We start from the raw sequence: 18,509 nt of genomic DNA on the forward strand, positions 1-18,509 counted from the left end.
TGGTTTATCTCGGAGACAGGTCCTCACCTACTGCACTTGCCTTTATCCAGTTAAACACCTCTAACTCTAAGATCAGAGCTGGTTTGCACCTCTGCAGCTCACAGCATGGCGAACCACCCTTCACCTCCTTGCATAGACCTGGCTGTTGAAGTCAGGTATGCTTCCTCTGAACCTAATGGAACCTTGAATTGCTTGGATCCCACTGCAGGAGCCCAAGTTCCCACTCTTAAGAAGTGTGTCAAGAGAGGAAACACTCATAAAGCTGCTATTTACACAAAATGAATGTATTCACATTCTGTTAATTTTTATAATCTCACTTAAGATGGCAAACAAGTTCATTCTGTTTAGGTCTGATGGCAGGATCCTGTCTTGCCTGGCAAAATGTGAAGTTCCCCCATGGAAAGTCAGTATCTTCATAACGCTTGTACATCTATTACATATTATGTTCTGTTGGACCTAGGATATGTTACAAAAGGAGGGATTACAAGGGTTTGGCTGTGGAATGAGCTGTAATAACATAAAACAGGTTGCCTTGCTATTGCACAATACTAACATACAAAAGGCTGCTTGTAGAGTGACTATTGCCATGGTACAAAGTAAAGTTCGCTTCTTGTTTCCCTCCTACATAAAATTCTTCATGCTTAATAGCTATTTGCAACACATGGAGATTGTTGAATACTGTTTTGGGAATGTCATTGTGAGGAAATATTATACACCTTCATCCTGTGTACACAATGATGTATCATTTGAATTACGTGAATGCATCACAAAGTTGTGACGTATCACATAATTTGTAATTGAGCACGATGGAGAGAAGTAGCATTAGTCTTGGGAGCTGTATCCAAGTTACAGCAGGCTAATTTTGAGGAGAAACCACAGATCTGACCAAGCCTAAGTCGTGGTAGATAGGACTTAGACACTGAGTGAGAAGTGTTTCAGCCGCAGTGCCACCAATGGTAGTTGTGTTGTTGTTTTTGTTTGTTTTTTTTAAAGAAAACTTTCTCAGCTAGACTTGAGCTTGGAGGAGATGATGCTTTGGAATATCAACCAGTGTTCCTGAGCTCCTCTTTTCTTTCCAAGACTGTATAGCACCTATTTTCCAAACAGGTCCCTTTAAAAGCCTAAGTCAACTCTACTGAAGCTCTGGAGATGCATCCTTGTCCTCTCAGTAACCTGAACAACTGCCTCTAATAACTGTAGCTAGGTCTGCCCTTGGCCTTCGTATTCATGGCCATTTCTTCCTTGTTTGTAAGTATGAGGTACAGCAGAATGCCTCCCCTCACTGGCTTCTTGAGCCTTACATTTGTAATGCCACAGGATACTTAAGCTCAAATGGCTAGTTGTATGGAAGATGCATACTAAGAAATGCATGCTGCTCATGAAAGGGAGCACAAGACGCACGGGGTTTCATAACAGATGACTTTAGTTCTTCGAGTATAACGTGGTCACATATTGCAAGTGGGCACAGATACTTCATTTAGCGTGTGGTATGTGATTGATTTTTCAGAAAGACTTATCATTGAGCCCACTTTTTTTCATCCATTCAACTTTAAAGAGCGGATAGGAAGTAGTTCAAGGTGTAAGTAGTTGAACCACGAAGAGAATATAATTACTTTTCAAGCATGCCTCAGGTGTTTAAGTAAAATTCAAGGACAAATTTGAAATAAATCACACAATCAGCTGGAAACTTATCTGCCAAAAGCATAGGCAAAATGATTCAGTTTCGAGGCAGGTTGCAGACACTTCCTCCTCCTTTACCCTTATTCCCCTTCCCTCTGCAGACGTAGGGAAAAAAAACAGAGAAGAAAGGGTGCTGGGAAAAGATGAAGAAAAATGAAGCATGGATTCTAGAGCAAATGGAAATCCCTTTTTCCAGCACACAACAGGGACTAGTGTCTAATGTATGGTTCTTTGTTATGCCTGCTGTTTTTTGTGATAGCTTTTGTGGTTTTGTGCCCAGATACGATAGCGCAGCATTGCCCCGTTGCTGTCTAGCCTGCTTTTTATTGCCAGGACAAGGGGCACATTGTGAACAGGGCACTTAATTTTCCTTTTACTCATTTCCTATTGCTGAGCAGCCTCACATTTTGATTGGATGATAATGGAGTTAAACCAATCCTGGGAAAAATAAGGTATTGGCACACTGCCATCTGTAAGTCAGTGGGATAACTGTCTAGTTTCCACTGTAAACAGTTGCGTTGGAAATCAGAAATTGAATTTGTTTCCACAAGCAGTGGTACAGTGGACCTTTTACCTCTTTCTGTGCTTTCTTTTTGAAGCCTGATGACTTTGCTCTTGTGTTTGAGACTTGTTTAGCTTGCAGCTCTGCTCCATCTGATGTTCTCAGATGTTTTTTTTTTCTTCCGAGTCTGCAGAGAGCTGCTAGTGTTAGGTAGGTGCATCTGCTGGCTTGCGTTTTTACCAGTTACATAAACCCCACTGCCAACAGAGTCAGCCCCAAGGCTCAGGTTTTGCTGTCTCCTTTGTAACTTAACTGTTACCTGCCTGCCACGCTAGCTGGGAATGTGGCTGGACCCAGTGCAGGGAGGTTTTAGTACAGAAACACCTTGAGTGTGCCCAGGAGCACTTGATGTGGGTTTGCTTGGAAGCTGGTACCACTGGTGCAGGCCTTGCTTTGTTCTCCTCATAGACACAGCTGTTTCCAGATGCATCCTGCAATTGTGTATGGCTGCTGTTCAGAGATCTGCCTTAGGGCCTGTGTGGCCAACAGCAGCCAAATAGCCAGTGTTTTGATGCTTGGGTCTGAAGTGCAGAGCAGAGGCTGAGTTCCGTGTGCCAGGCAATGCTCGCAGACCTTTGTTGTCTTTTGGAGATGTGTGTGGAATGCCTCGGAGCATGCCACAGAGCAGCTGCATTGCTGCCACCTTCCTCTCCTTTGTATCTGGGAGGTAGCGATGACATTGGCACAGCAGAGTACATCTCCAGGTACTCGTGTATTAGGAGTAGACCTTCAGCAATATACAGGTGGATCTGGATAGTAGAACTGTGTGGTTATCAATGTGTTTCTTTCCTCTTTTCTTTGCAAGTTGCAGCTAGCAGAGCTCAGGCTGTGGGTAAATGTACCAGCTCTGAAGTTTCCTGTGCCAAATGGGCTCAGGCCATGTCTCTTGCTGATTTCTTCAGTCCCAATGAAAATTTCACCCATGATTTCAGCAGTAACCACAGTCACTTGGAGCTGCTAGGCTGTGGCTTCTCCTTGACACATGAAGTCTCTGTCATTGTTCTGGATAGCCATTTTAGCTCCTGCCTGAAAGGAGTGGGTGTCATAGCACTCTCTGGCATGTCATCTCGACACCTGGGAATGATGCTCTTAGACTGCTGCAGTCCTCCTCATGCCTGCTTCGCCTCCCTTTGGACCAAGGGCTGCAGCACCCTGGTGCTGGGAGGTGCTTATTGAAGGCTCTGGCTTCTGTCAAGATGTTTTATTAGTTTTTATATAAATTTAAATAAAAATAACCTGTATTGTGTACTATCATTAATGCTGGAGATGGAATAATTGAGTCCCTGAGTTTCTTCATTTTTTCTTCCCCTGTATTTTACAATGAGGCTGATACTTCAAGACAGACCTATTTATATTTTGCTATATGAAAATACCAGGTGTTTTTTGTTGTTTTTCTTGTTTGTTTTTTGACACGTGAATGTGCCAACTAATAGGTTGAATAATTGCCTCTGGAGGTTAGTTGTTAATACGGAAGCTAGAACAAACCTGGAAGAATTTTGATGTTCATAGTCTACTATACCATGTGTTCTCAAACATTGCACTTAGTAATTTCCAAAATGATTATGACTGTTGAAACTTAACCTGTGAAGTAACAAGGGACCAGAAAATGCTTGTGCTAAGCAATGCTTATATAACATGTCTGTTGATTACCTGCGCTTATAAGTGTTCGGCATAAACTTTACTTCAACAGGATCTCCAAACATGGGTGAATGGTGCTAATGAAAATGGCTTTGTCCTCGTGTCGTTTGGGGCTGGAGTGAAATATTTGTCAGAAGATGTTGCAAACAAGTTAGCACATGCTCTGGCAAGACTGCCGCAGCGAGTTATTTGGAGGTAAGTGCAATGACATGTTCTTGGAGTAATTGAAAGCACAGTCATTTCCTATTGTGCCATCTTTAGTATTGCATCTAATGCAGAATCTGAAATCAGTCTGGGTGGCACGGAGAACCTGACTCTTTTGAAAGATGCCCTTCGTAGAAGCATTGAAGTCCTCTGGCAGTAAGAAAGAGCAATGATTTTGAGGCAGGATAAAGCATAGTTTATATACTCCTCTACTGAATTTATATCCTAGGATTGAGGACAGTGAAGAGAGTCTAAAAGGTTGTAATATTTGTGACTTAGCTGTGTCACTTTTAATCAAGAAACCACCATAGGGAGTGAGTGTGTCATTCTTATCTAGCCCCCTGAAGGATTCAAGGCTTGCTTTCCCCTCCCGCTCCAGCTTTCTGCTTACATCCTACTTCCTTCCCCCCTATCTTATGGAAACATGGACTCTGATAATTGTTCCTCTTAATTGCCTTACTCTGTAAGGAATCAGAGAAAAAAAAAATCTACAGAGGAAAGAATAAGATTTTTTTGTTATATTATAGTAAAAACATCGTGAACAGCTCTTTAAACTCAATGTAAAAATTATTCTGCTCTGCTTTACGTGCTTCATCACAGAGCATAATTTAGAGGAATTAATGTGAATTCATCTTGATTGTACTGCTTTTTGTGTTGTGCTATGCTTTTGTCATGTTTTTCTGGATTTCTTTCTGTAGGAGGTATCCACTTTCTCTAGTAAATGAGGAATCTATTAAAATATTTTATTGGAGATTTTTTTGAATGCAAAAAGTCATATCAGTGGGAATTTGAGTTCTGTAAGGAGACACCTAAATATGAAATTGAGGCCAGCTTCACTTTGTGATTTTCTTCTTTTCAGATTATTGACTTCTGATCTGTGTTGGAAGCAGGCAGTTTTTGTGCTAGAAGTTTCTGAGAATGGGAATGATAGTACTGCTTGATAGTCTTATGACAGGATGCCAAGTCAAGGAAATCCTTATAGTTCTTAATTTCTTTCTGGTTATGTGGTACTGTTTAGCACCAAAACCAGTATGAGATTTATAGTTTGTTTTTTATGTAAGGTCAGGAAATTTGTTTAGTTTACTTGTCAACATATGGAATATGCAAGCTTCTTGGTTTACTTAATTGGAAATATCTAGGTGGATCGTTATGCAGTTATAGATCTGCTATAACCACAATACTTCTGAGTCTTTTTTTTTTTTCTGACAGCTCTCCTCTGGAGCTGTCAGGGGGGAAAAATAAATAAAAAAACCTCTAGTCACCATTACTCTTTTCCCTCCTCTTTTTCAGTTTAGAATATATTTGATTTGCATATAAGCAGTATGTGACACACAAATCAAGGTTGTATTGTTAATTAAACTTTCCCAACAAACTCACTAAGAGCAAGACATTGTCACTGGATTTCAGGCGGTCAATTAAGTAACCAAAATGCGGCTGTTCTACAGTCCGATCCAAACCTTTCCATCAGTAGCTTCTTGCCTTGTAATCTGGACTGTCACCCTTTTCTTTCCTTGTACTAATAATTTGTTTTAAAATGAGGTGCTGTCAGTTCTTAAAAGCTGTTGGAAGTTGGCCAACTGAATGGGAATGTTTTATGTTGGTAGTAGGGCCTACCTACTGTTTATGAGCTGATGTGGTGTTGTCAGTGGAGTTACTTGTGTAGTATTAATAGAGTTTTCAGTAAAGCAACAAACTCAAGAGTCACAGAAAGATTGTAAGACTTTCTTCCAGTCACACTGGTACGACTTACCTTACGCTTTTAAAAGTAGCTGTATTGCCATTATTTAAATAGAAAACATTGCATTTTCAGCCTGATTATAAGGAAATGAATGATGAAAAAAAAAAAAAAAAGAAAAAAAAAAAGAAAAAAAGAAAATATTCCTGATTACTTCCTGACTACTTTTATAGCTTCTCTTTTCTTATAATGGTGAGTAAGCAGTATCCCAGTGTAACTAGAAAGCTGGATCATTTGGATTCATTCTCTGTTTAGAGTTCACACATTTTGGAGGTTTTGATAATATAGCTCCAATTTGATTTTATTGCTTTAGGTTTTCAGGAAACAAACCAAGGAATCTAGGCAACAATACAAAGCTTATAGAATGGTTACCACAAAATGACCTTCTTGGTGAGTATTTATGATTATGATACATTGCTTATTCTCGGTGAAATTTAGTTTGCTCTCCCAACAATATTTTATTCAAATAGCAGTCATAGTAATAGAAATCATAGAGCAAGAATATAGCATTCTTCACAATGTCTTGATGAAGAAATAAGACATCCTTTCTGATGTTAATACTCTCTATCTGGTGTTAACTCTGTTTTTTTCTTCATTCAGTTGCGTGGAAGGCCACAGTCATTGCCAAGTCTGTTTGACTTAATAAATGGGGATGTTTGTTGTAAAAAGTCTTGTATGCTATGCAATGTGTGCAGTTAAAAAATATAATTATAAAAGATGAATGGGAATTTTCTAGAATTTGCTGTTTTAGGAAATTGATGACTGTAACTGTTAACTTCTCGGTAGTGAAGAAGCTGTGGTATGGGCTTCAGTGGAAGTATAGATTCATGGAAGAATCTATAAACCAAGCATGCAGAATTTGTTCGTACTACACCAAGTCTTTAGGAACTGAACATACTGATTAGGTGTTTATTATTAATATTACTGATATATGTATTGTTGAAATTTTCCAAGGAAATACAGAAATTGGGGATGTCTTGCAAATTGATAATGATCTTTCTGTTTAACTGTCCTGACATGCTCTGAGTTCTTGAATGGAGCCATAACACTTTATCTTTGTTCATCTTTTGGTAAAGTTTATATATTAGAGTATATGTATTTGCTTTTTCTTCCCCTTCCTCCTGTGTTGAAGTGTAGCTGAATTCACTGGATCCTAGGGTCTGCAGAATGTTTATGGCTGCCTCTGGGACACCTAGATATTTGTACGTTTGCACAATAACTGGTACTATGATGAGCACTGATGAATACATGAAGAATGTGTGTGTGTCAATGTACATTCACGTCAACCAGAGTAGTTACTGTAATGTAGGTATTAGGCAAACGACTTCTGAACCAGGTAGATATTTTTGGTTACTAAACTAACCTGGGGCACTCTCTTTTCTCCATTGCATAGCAGTAGGGGAGTATATTGTTGTCATTATGTCATATCTTGCTAGCCTGAAGTAAGGCATGTAAAGCTTCAGAGAATGCAACATCAGTTGTCCTATCATTAAATAGCTTGTCTTTCATACGAATAATAAGGAAAAGCATTCTTTCTGTCATTCCTTTGTAATATTAAACAGCTAAATAGCAGTTCTGAGTAACTGCATGTAGTGACTAGGAGTAGCTAGTGTATTAATTACTTCATTAATAAGAGGACTGCTCTGAAAGTAATACCTCCTGTTCTTTTATGTTGGCCCACAGTGTCAGAGGCAGATGTGGTGTGGCAGTAGAGGTTGAACCTTACAACCAATATTCTGCTGTGTTTTGTTGCCATGCAACAGATGGCAGCAGAGAGGCAGTCTTACTGGACAGCATCTGATGTGGAAGTGTATATGATGCAGAGATCCTCCCTGCAGACAAAATGGCACCCATTTACATTCATTGACACTTACTGAACATTTTTGGAAGCCGAACAACGGCTGCTAGCGCTGTGGGGGATGCATTTCAGCAGTGGGGAGTAATTAAGTGAAAAGACAAACCATATTCAGTACAGCCATACACAGTTGTCGCATCATGAAATGAAGAGCATCTCATCGACACAAATCAGCTAATGGTGGCAACAGTACTGAAAAACAGTGTTGTTGTAACTAAGAGTTTGCTGTATCAAGTGTCATTTTGCACTTTGCTTCTGTTGTAATTTTTGTAGAAATAAGAGGCATTACTTTTGGAGTGACTTGTGTAATTTTAGACAACTCAGACATGAGAATTTTAATTCATATTGGGTGTTTCATCTCTGTTCATATATAATGAAGAAAGCAAATGTATGCAAAATTTCTGCAGAGTGGGCTTATGTAGGTGGGAACTTAAGAAAAAAAGTCATTCATTCTACCTTCCTGAATTGGAGCTGTAGGAATCCAGTGATAAATGTATTGTAACCAGTTGCTTCAATAATGCTACATTAAGGAGATATAATTTTTGTGTGTGTGTTCATACTTCTTATATTTCCAGGTCACCCCAACATTAAGGCTTTTCTTAGTCACGGAGGTTTGAACAGCATTTTTGAAACCATGTACCATGGGGTTCCAGTGGTGGGAATTCCCCTCTTCGGAGACCATTACGATACTATGACCCGAGTGCAGGCCAAAGGCATGGGAATATTGTTGAACTGGAAAACTGTCACTGAGAGTGAACTGTATGAAGCACTAGAAAAAGTTATTAATGATCCCAGGTATGTGGAATGAGTGATTGTTTCTTGCTTTTATTTTGATTTATTGTTATGGGTTAGATACAGAGACATGAAGATGCAAGGAAAAAAATGCATGTTGGTGTTTACTTGTGTGCGTGGGAATGGCATGTCTTTGGATAGTTGTTCCCATTTCACAGAATTACTCAACTGACCATATTTCTATATAGATGCCAAGCTTGTTGACCAGCATACCAAGGCTCACATCTCATTTACTTTTCTTTGGCTGTGGTGTTTGCCACCAGTAGAACAACAAGGTTACAGAAACAAGCGAAGCCTGACTGACTTTTTGTTGCATGCCAGCATCTCTTTTTTTTGTGTCTTGAGTACACTACAGTCACATGTTTAGCAGTGTTTGTTTAGCAGACTGTTAGGCCCTAGTGAGGCCTGAGGAAAGTGTACCTATACTGTTGAAATGGTGCTGCATTTGGCTTGTAGCTGAAAATATATGGCGGTGCTCAAAAAGTCACTTCTAAAGACCCATGATTTGATTAAAACAGACAAACAGCAACAACAAAAAAAGGAAAATTATTTTCTGCATAGAAAGCAGATATCTCTAACATAGAGTTGGGAAGGTCGCTCACATTGATTAAAACGTTGTCATTGCAACAAACCATACTATATGAGGGCTCCAGCCTCTTTCTGTAAATGTTTTTGTCATTGAGATGCAATCCAGTACGAGTTCATGAACTAGGTTTCATAACTTTTCTTAGTTTCATCAAATGAATTTACTCAGAAATAGCAAAGTCTGAGAAGAGTCGGTTTAAACACTTGGGATGGGCAGACTATCTCTGTATTAAAAAGAATGACTCAGCTCCATTCTTCTTGTATGAAGTTAATGGGTGTTTTGGAGTACAATGATGACAATATTTCTTGCTTTCATTGGAACAATCTTTTAAGTAACACTTTCCTTGGAAAGGGAAAAATCTGTAAGAAATGAGCTCGTTAGCAACAGAAGCTTAGTAAAGAGGAGCATTGCTAAAGAAACATCAGTAGCATCCGTTGCTCCAGCTTTCTCTTGTATAATTATTCCTAGTAGTAAGGCAAGTTCTGCTCAAATAACCTATTGACCCTGCAGCTGTGGGATGGGAAGGAATTTAATGTGATCCTCTGCTGCGGGTAGCCCATTATAAAAAATCAGTTGTAGGCTGAAGTCTGGACCGAAAGGGGAAGTACACAGCTAAAACCGAGTTTCTCAGTTTGTCCTATTTCTCTAATAACTTAGTTGCACAATAGCATGATTGGTGTGTTGGAGTATGATGCCACTTTGAGCAGGAAGGGCAAGTCCATTCACTTGGGATTAGATAGGATTCCTGCCTGAGAGCAGATTGGATTGACACTTCATCCCTTCTACAGGCCTGCTGCTGTAGGGTAGATTTCAGCCTTCAGTCACCTGTGGTTCTGTATTTTTGGTAATTCTTGTCAGTGAGCTGTAATGACAGATGTAAAGAGATTATGCCTTGTCTATATTCCTCTGTATGTGGCTTAATGGGAGAGTCCTGCAGTAGTAGGACACCTTTTGATCTCTTATGTGTGTTTATATGTTTATGAAGACTTTCATTGCTCAGCACTGGCTATGGTTTTTACCTTATTTCATTTTCTTCGTCTCATTCATACAGCTACAGGCAACGGGCTCAGAGGCTGTCTGAAATTCACAAAGACCAACCTGGTCATCCTGTAAACCGGACTGTGTACTGGATTAACTACATCCTCCGTCACAACGGAGCGCAACATCTACGTGCCGCTGTTTACAGCATCTCTCTATATCAGTATTTCTTACTGGATATTGCCTTTGTTGTATTAGTGGGTGCTGCCTTATTTTATTATATTTTGGCCAAGCTAACAAAATTTATCCGCAAACAAAGCAAACATATTTGGTCAAATGATGAACATAGCACTGTTAATGGACATTACCAGAATGGGATACCAAATGGCAAGCATAGAAGAAATGGCCACATTAAGCATGAATAAAAGGTGAAATGAGCCAAGCCCTCATGTAAAGTAATTGAGTTTTATCGCTGTAACTTAGTCTAACAACTACTTAAAACATCAATAAGCAGTTCTAACACTCCCCTTCAGTATGTAATAATATGTGACAAAATTCTATGGAACTAAGGAACGTATTTAAAAAAAAGAAAAAAAGAAAAAGAAAAAAAAAAGAAAAAAAAACCAAGCACAACCTAAAATGGAAATATTTTATTCTTAATACTGATGCAGAAAGGTTATTTTGGCACTGAAGTTTTTAGAAGCCTTAATCCTCTAAAGTTATATGATGATCATATTTATGAATTTTCATTTTTTTAAAAGCTAAATGTGTGTGTCCCAAATGAGGAAAGGTTTATTTTATTTGCAGAGGTGTTTTTCCTTTTATTTTATTTTTTTTTTTTATTATGAGAAGAAGCATCTTTAGCTGAGAGAACTTAGTGCTAGCTCTGTGTTTCATGTGTTGGAGGCTCAATATGTATAAGAATGCTGTTTAAAAAAAGTAAATAAATAAATTCCCGATGCTTGTACAAGAAATAGGAAGTTGCAAACTGAGAACACAGACATTAAAGAAACCACACCAACTCTTAAAATAAGCACTGAAGAAAAACTGCAAAAATGCATACTATGTTTTCTGGTAAGCTGCATGACTCTTATGCTCACTACCAGTGCTTTAGAGAAAAGAGTAGGGAGCAGGTCTACGATAAGTCTTAATTTTTAATTTATACACAATTGTATTTGTTGCCTTTCTCTACGTATGTAATTTATGCCATGAAGATGTTAGGGAATTCTATTTCAGTTTAAATATGGCTGTGTGGGAAGTAGATTCGCATAATTAAAATAAATGAAACAAAACAAGAAAATATCCACCCCTGTGCTTAATGCAGAAGGTTTTGTAATGGCCCAAAGCAGTGCGGAATCGAACTGCTATTTGGGATTTAAGAAACAAACAAGAAAATGCTAAAAGTTGAATGTCTTTCCTATTAATTCTTTTTTTTGTTGTTGTTTTTTATTTTTATTTTATTTTTTTCCTAATTCACAATGTTGTAGATGTTCTCTTTCAATGGTTGTATCTGAGAAACTATTACCTTCTCTTAGTCTGGGCCGCGCAATCCGTATTTCCCATAGTTGCCAATGTCCCCTCTGAGACCATGGGGCAGGAGGCTGCCTGCTGGGAGGCACCAACCACTGCCTTAAGGCTCAGTGGGAGGCACGACACGGAGAGCAGCCGGGCCCGTACGAAGCGTGGGGCAGCTGTGCCTCCTGTCCCCAGCTCCGGACCCTCCCTGCAACAATCTCTTTCAATCACTGCAGCTGACATGGGGACCCTGTGGTGGTGCAGTACAAACCCAGGGCAGGGAGGCAGGGCACCTAGCAGCAAAATCAGCGTGGCCCTGCCAAACCGGAGTTGGCAACTATGCATTTATTTCCATGTCATTCTGTTTACTTGGAATTTGCACTACACACGTTGTGAGTGTATGCTTTATTTATTTGTAGTTTGAAATCCCATGCCTGGAAGAGGAAAGAAGGAAACCCATTTTACCTAGTGTTGTTCACTAACATGGGAAGAGTTTTGACGATAACAGTGTGCTGAGATCATCCTCATACACAGTGATGCAATATTTCATTACCATTCCATCAGGAGCCTCTATCCTATAGCAATAAATAACAGTACAGATATCTTTCTAATACGCGGTACAGTTACTTGTACTGCATTCTGAATACTTGAAGAAAATGGTGTTATAAATAAGCCTATTAGCTATACCTTTTTACAATCTTACAGTTTGTGTCAACTAAAGGAACACAAGGAGGCGATGAATGGTGGGATGGTAGTAAGACTTCGAGTGTATGAATGACTTGGTTTAAATGGTTTTTTTTGCATTGAAGAAGGTACAAAAGCACTGACCGGATGATTAAGCGTAATTTAATCTCCACTGTGATAAAACTTAAGCAATAAACATGAATTTAATAGAGAAAATCTGTTGTTGGAAGTATATTTTTATTCATATGGATGCTATTTTGAAGTACCCAGTGCGTGTATGTGGATGTGGATGACTACGAAGATTCACAGATTTCTTGTTCTCAGTATATGCAGTGATGCATGACATGAATTTGAAGTCAAACATTATTGTCTGTGGAACATAGATGTATTTCCTCTGGGACTGTTGAATCAATTGGAAGAGTGGGTGCTTAACTGGAGTTCTTTAGGTCATTTTGCATGTGAACTTTTCTGGTGTTGTTAGGAAGCAAAACCAAAAAAGCAGTGATACAAGAGATGAGGTGGTTGTTTCTGAAATACTGTCTCTGAACACGTTACAGTTCATTTGTATGAGGAGGAAGTTCCTACGCTATCAGTTTTATTACCAAACTTCTAGATAGGTCTGATCCACCCAAACTGGAGAAGTACCTGTTCTGCTCTAATTTACTTTCTTGTAAGCTGCAGTATGATCTAGTGCTGCGGTTGCTTTTCATTATACAGGAAGCTGCATTAGAAGAAGGTAGATGGCTGATGGCAATTATTTGGGAGGAACACTGCCACAAATACATCTGAGAGGAGAGTTTAACTGGTGCCAAATCATTTGCTTCTGAGCGTTTCCTAGGTGTGTTGAAGTCCCTTGTGTGGAATGGCAGAGCTGTGTAAAGCGTAGCCCTTGCACAGCTTTCAGTGTGGATTTCATGCTTTCCCAAATAGAGACTTCATAGCTGTGCAGTAGGGTAATTGGGAAAAAAATGGAATAAAATAATATGTGGGCAAAACCAGCAGCCAAGAAGTAGCCACAATAAGCAGTGTAGCAGACATAGGTCACTTCCGTAAAGGTTTTCAGAGGTGACTGAGACTTGGGCGCTCACCATAGACTTTGATGTTCTGCTTTTTTACTTCCTCTGAATAGCTCAACAATTAAAGCAGCCGCAAAAACAAGACCATTTATTTACCACCTGCAGAAACAGGTTCTGGAGATGGCTATCATATATTCATAGTTTAGGGAAATTAATAAGTGAGCCACCATTTTTTTTCTTACTCCCCAGTTCATGTGAAGGATCAAGTCTTTAATAATACTGTGTTAATCTTCTTGATATTCCTGAAAGGTACTACTTTTCATATAGCCAGTTGCTTACTCAGTTTATGGCAAGGTAAGTGCTCAGCATTTGCTATGGGTAGCCTGATCTGTTACAGCAGAAACAGAGTTAAAATACTATTACCTACCTACACGTAAGCAAAATTATGACCCTGTTATTGCTAGGCTGCTATTTTTTTCCCTTTAATTTGTGTGGGTCTACAAGTGAGTTTATTTGTATACTAACACACATGCAGGTCTGCATTAGTTTTTTTTATTCGTAAATAGGATGGCAGCATTGAGATGAAGATCATCTGAGGGAAAGAAAGGGTAAGAGAAATGAATTTTCCTCAGAAATGTTGTGATGGTTTTCTGTCAATTGTTCTATTACAGATCTGCAAAGAAACTCGAGTAATGTTCTTAATGTTCTCCTGCAGCAGTGGTAGGAGAGACTGAGCTGTATCCAAGAAAGACCTTAACTTCTTCCTTTTGTTTGGACAATTATTTTACTCAGGAAAGACAGAAATTGCGTTCCAGCACATTCCTGTGTGATGGTGAGCTTAATATTATCAGTGTCAGCATGAGGTCATCTGAAGGATGGACCAGCTCAGACTTAACAGCAAAACAACTCCACCCTGTATCTCTTGATACATATTCCAAATCTGCATTGTAGGCAAATGAGGGCGGGGGGGGGGGGGGGGGGGGGAGAAACACTTTGCCATGCCAAGCAAATGTTTCTGTATTTTGAGGCAGAAGACATCCATGAGTGATTAGCATCAGCTTTCAGTCGGAATTTCTACCGGCCATTGTGGTGCTAAGAAGGCTTATTGAAAATAAATGCACAACTGTGGACTGCACACCAATCTGAGATACTAGGAGTCTGCTTAATTGACGTTGGTTAGCATTAAAATAGAGAAAATAGAGGAGGGAGAACCAAAAACCAACAACAATCTTCTGAGATAGACTTTTGTCGGTGATCAGTTTGGCAAATGGCAGGGGTGAGTGAAGGGTTATTTTATCCTGATGAAAATTACCCCTGTCCATTGTATAAAACTGCTACCTTCTAGTTCTTTTCCTGTTTCAAACAAAACTCCTATACTTGATTTACATCATGTAAAGTAACAGGAATAAGGTCACGTCATGCATCTCTATGTTGGTCTTCTCTATTGCTCTGTAATGAAACAAATGGGTTACTAAAGCAAAAAACAAGACGGGTAGTTAACTTTTTGCAAATGAGCATGCAGGATTGATTCTGGCAGTCAAATTATCCAATGCTCTCTCATTAACTATCTTTAAACCAGATGTTTGCATCCTTCTGCTCAAGTGCAGGATGGTTCCATAACGGCAGTTTTATCACTAACAGAACTGCCTTGCAGGCAATTCTCTGTAGAGAGCCCAAATGGCTCCTCTGAGGCTGTGTCTGATGCAGTGCTCCCAGGCCTGACCTTGCATCCAAGAACATCAACTTTCCTCACAAAAGGAATTGCACTGTGGCCCCTGGAGGAGACAACGTGGTGCTGGAGCTGAGGAGCTCAGTACTTGTTCCTGAGCTATGTGACATTCTCCTCCTTCCTGGCCACTGTCTGTAGACTGTGCTCCATATCCTCTGGTAAGATAACCCCACTGTGATGATGCGGGAGGTGGAGAGAAAGCTACCCCATTGTGCTTCTACTTGTGGAGGCAAGGAAAATAGATTTATCTCATTTTGCTTGTGACAGGTAATTGATTTCTGTGTGGCAAAGCCAAACCTAGAGTTCTGTGGAAATACACAGAATTTTTACATTACTGCACCCTTAAGAATCATCCAGGACAAGTTAAGTGCCAAAATCTTATGTTCCTACATGGCTGCAAAAAAACATCTTACCAGCTATCATAAAATGGAAATTACTTGGGAAGGCTGTGAGATATTGTAGCTGAATATGTAGGAACAGACAGATTCTTATGTTAGAGAAGTATTTCACGCGGAAAGCAGATGGTTGAAGCAGAGATTAGCAAAGCAGGTATGTGGGTATGAACTGTTGGCTAGAAATCAGGGAGGATTCCTTATCTAATTTTACCTTACAGTGTTGCACTGATTGGGCTGTGCAGTGTAATAATTAACCTGTGAGAGAGATAAGAAGCGTTTTATGTCTTTATCTGTTCTGGTGGTACAAGAAAATGCACAATTACAACAATTGTTCAAAACTGGGAACGGTAAAGGTCACGTAGGAACTGCTGATCCAGCTTAGTAATTTGGGCACAAAGGTGAAGTACGAGAAAGGAAAACTTTGAAGCAGTGGTTGGTTCAAAATGAGCCACAAGTAAAACAAGCTTCAGCATTCATACATCTTTACGTATGCATCAGCCCAGTTCCCAGGGATAAACATATACAACTAAACTGATGAGTTTCTCTGATCCCATGGCTTCGGGCTACTTTCAACACGTAGAACAGGCAAAAGACAGTTTGTGGAATTATCAAAGAGAGGAGTGAAAGACATCCAGCCTGAGGAAAAAAACAAGAGGATGATAAAAGATCAGTACCTGACTTGTACTACACCAGCATGAAGCTGGAGTAACCACTGCCTCAACAGAACTGTGTAACTATAAACGTGATGTACTGAAAGGATGTAAAATGAGACAGGGAAGAAAAACCAAACTGACGTACGTGCCTTTCCCAATGACAACTCAGGAAAATTAAAGAGCGTCACGTTTAAAAATGACTCAAGAAGATAAAATCATATGTTGCATAATACGTAATTAATTTAAGGTATGACCACGTTGTCTGTTAGTACAAGGCTTTGGCAAGAGTGTTGTAGCTAACATGGCCAGTAACAACACTGGGATTCTTGCTGAGGTTAGAAGGTGGCAGATTTCCCTACCTCAAGAAAAGAGATAGTGAAGCAGAACTGCAAGATAAGTTCCCCCTTTGCTCCTGCAAAGCCTTGTCCCTTTCCCCGGTGTCTCTATCTCTTACTTGGAAGACAAATCCTTAGCTTACAAACTATGGGCTGAACCTGGAGTGATGGTGTACTGGAATTTAAAAACCATTAGTTGGACTTGGTTTGACAAGTTTGGCCTAAATACTGAGCCTACATGAAGTGAAAGAAGAAGTGGTAGATCCTCAACTTTAGATGACACTGTTCTTTTACAGTGTGGGTTTTCTGTTATCTATACTTTTCATAGGACTGCTGAAACTTAATGGTCATTCCCAAAATTCACTGTGCAAATATTCAGTGAATTTCTCTCATCGCTTCATAGGAGGAAAATGTTATCATCTTTCAAAACACAAACAACTTGTTTATTTCTGGAAACTAAATATCACATACGTGATAATCTTACATACAGGCTTTGAATAAACTTCTTTCTTTGACTCGTGAGATTTAGAGCAAGAAAATGATTCTGAGCTCTAGGAGATGCCCACTGAGAAAACTCTTAATAAATAAAACAAGTGCAAAGAATACATGGAGTTCTACAAGGAATTAAAGCATTTGCCTTATATTTATATTGTTTGTCTCTGCCATGCCCTGCTTTTCTAGTCTCAACCTTGCTTTCATGCCTCCTTTTCTACTGTTTTTGTATATTCTCTTTTTAGTGCAACAACTTTCCTTACAAGAGTGTTTGTTCATAATTTTTTGTATATTCAGCATTCTTTTTTCACTTTATTAAGGCTCCGTGGCATTTAGCAGTCCACCTGACACTACTTTCTTAGTGATAGTAGCGTAACTGCCAGAAGCTGTCCCCGAAGCCCCATCTCAATTCTGTATGTGCAGAAAGCTTATGTACATCTTACCTACTGCTTCTGTCTAGTTTGGACTCTGCTGGCTCTCTGGCCTAGCGGAGCTCTTGCTCTGGGAAATATTTTCAAGCTCAGATCTAAATAAGTTTGGTTTATATGCAGATAATGCCTTTCAGGACCACAAGGCTCACCTTTAAACATGCTGATGAAAGAAAAACTTATTTTGCCTTTCTTTTCTGCTGGGATTAGATCTATAGCTTCGGTCCGATGTTACAGAAGAAAGTATGATGTTTTTCACTGACAGAGAAGATAACAGGATAACAAATCTATCAATTATAGAAGGCACATTAAAGTTCTGCATTACTTTACTAAAAATATAATGTGAACATAATTTATTTGTTTATGTATTAAGATAAAATCCTGTTGAATTTATAGTGTGAGTGATCACAGGGGATGGGAAAGGTGCCAGTTTTGTTGTTTCCTGGATCACAGCAAGGTGCCAAGAGCTTCCTATATTCTTTCTTTCCTAAGAAATCCTGGCCATGAAGTACAGCATGCTCTTTTGTTTGTGCTGATACTCTTCCTTCTTTATCTTTTGGTTGGGAGAGGTGGAGGAGGGTGGATGCCACACCATAACCTTAATCAGTAAAAAGATGAAGGTTAAAAATAACCCAACAGAAATAAAACCCAGGTCATTTCCCTGTTTGTTTCTTTGTCAGAACAGTTTTACAAAATATCTATTAGAGTAACAGATGGAGCAGTGAAGAATGCAAAGTGTAAGACATGACATGTAATGAAGGGCAAGGACCATATGATGATGCTATTGCCAAAAATGCAAATGAATCCACACCTGTGACTGGCACTTCAATCAGCTTCCTTTTCTACAATAAAAATACATAGTTAATGCATAAGAGAAGAGCATCTCAAGCCAACAACAGGAAATATTCTAGCCTGTCCGTGGGATCACTCATGGGACTACTGTAAGATATTTTTAAGTGAGTGAATTAAAACAAAAAAGGTTTTAGATAACAAGGCTAAAGTAATGTTTTGTCAAGGCATCCCTTTAAATCATAAATTGCCATCACTGGTCGGTGAGCTGAGGCTTGCCATTATCTGGAGAAGTTCTAAGAACAATTCTGAAGAAAGAACTGAAGAGGAGTCACAAACTTTGCACCTCCTGCATTGTATCTGGCTGCCTCAGGCTTATGGATTAGTTGCTCCCCATATTTCTGTAGCTTCCTCTAGGACAGGTTATTCACAGAGCTGTGACT

General features: G+C 39.3%; 1 protein-coding gene across 6 annotated transcripts in view; it reads left to right on the forward strand.

The window, feature by feature from the left end:
- Positions 1-12,441, forward strand: part of UGT8 (UDP glycosyltransferase 8) — a 46,038-nt gene extending 33,597 nt beyond the window's left edge. For all 6 annotated transcript variants that reach the window (XM_072335806.1, XM_072335803.1, XM_072335802.1 and 3 more), the window contains exons 3-6: positions 3,933-4,075; positions 6,133-6,209; positions 8,250-8,469; positions 10,104-12,441. In XM_072335806.1, the coding sequence (XP_072191907.1) occupies positions 3,933-4,075; positions 6,133-6,209; positions 8,250-8,469; positions 10,104-10,455 (792 nt within the window). In that variant the 3' untranslated portion in view covers positions 10,456-12,441. The remainder of the gene's footprint in view (positions 1-3,932; positions 4,076-6,132; positions 6,210-8,249; positions 8,470-10,103) is intronic.
- Positions 12,442-18,509: the final 6,068 nt, after the last annotated feature.

This window comes from Excalfactoria chinensis, chromosome 4 (assembly GCF_039878825.1).
Source record: "Excalfactoria chinensis isolate bCotChi1 chromosome 4, bCotChi1.hap2, whole genome shotgun sequence".
NCBI lineage: Eukaryota > Metazoa > Chordata > Aves > Galliformes > Phasianidae > Excalfactoria > Excalfactoria chinensis.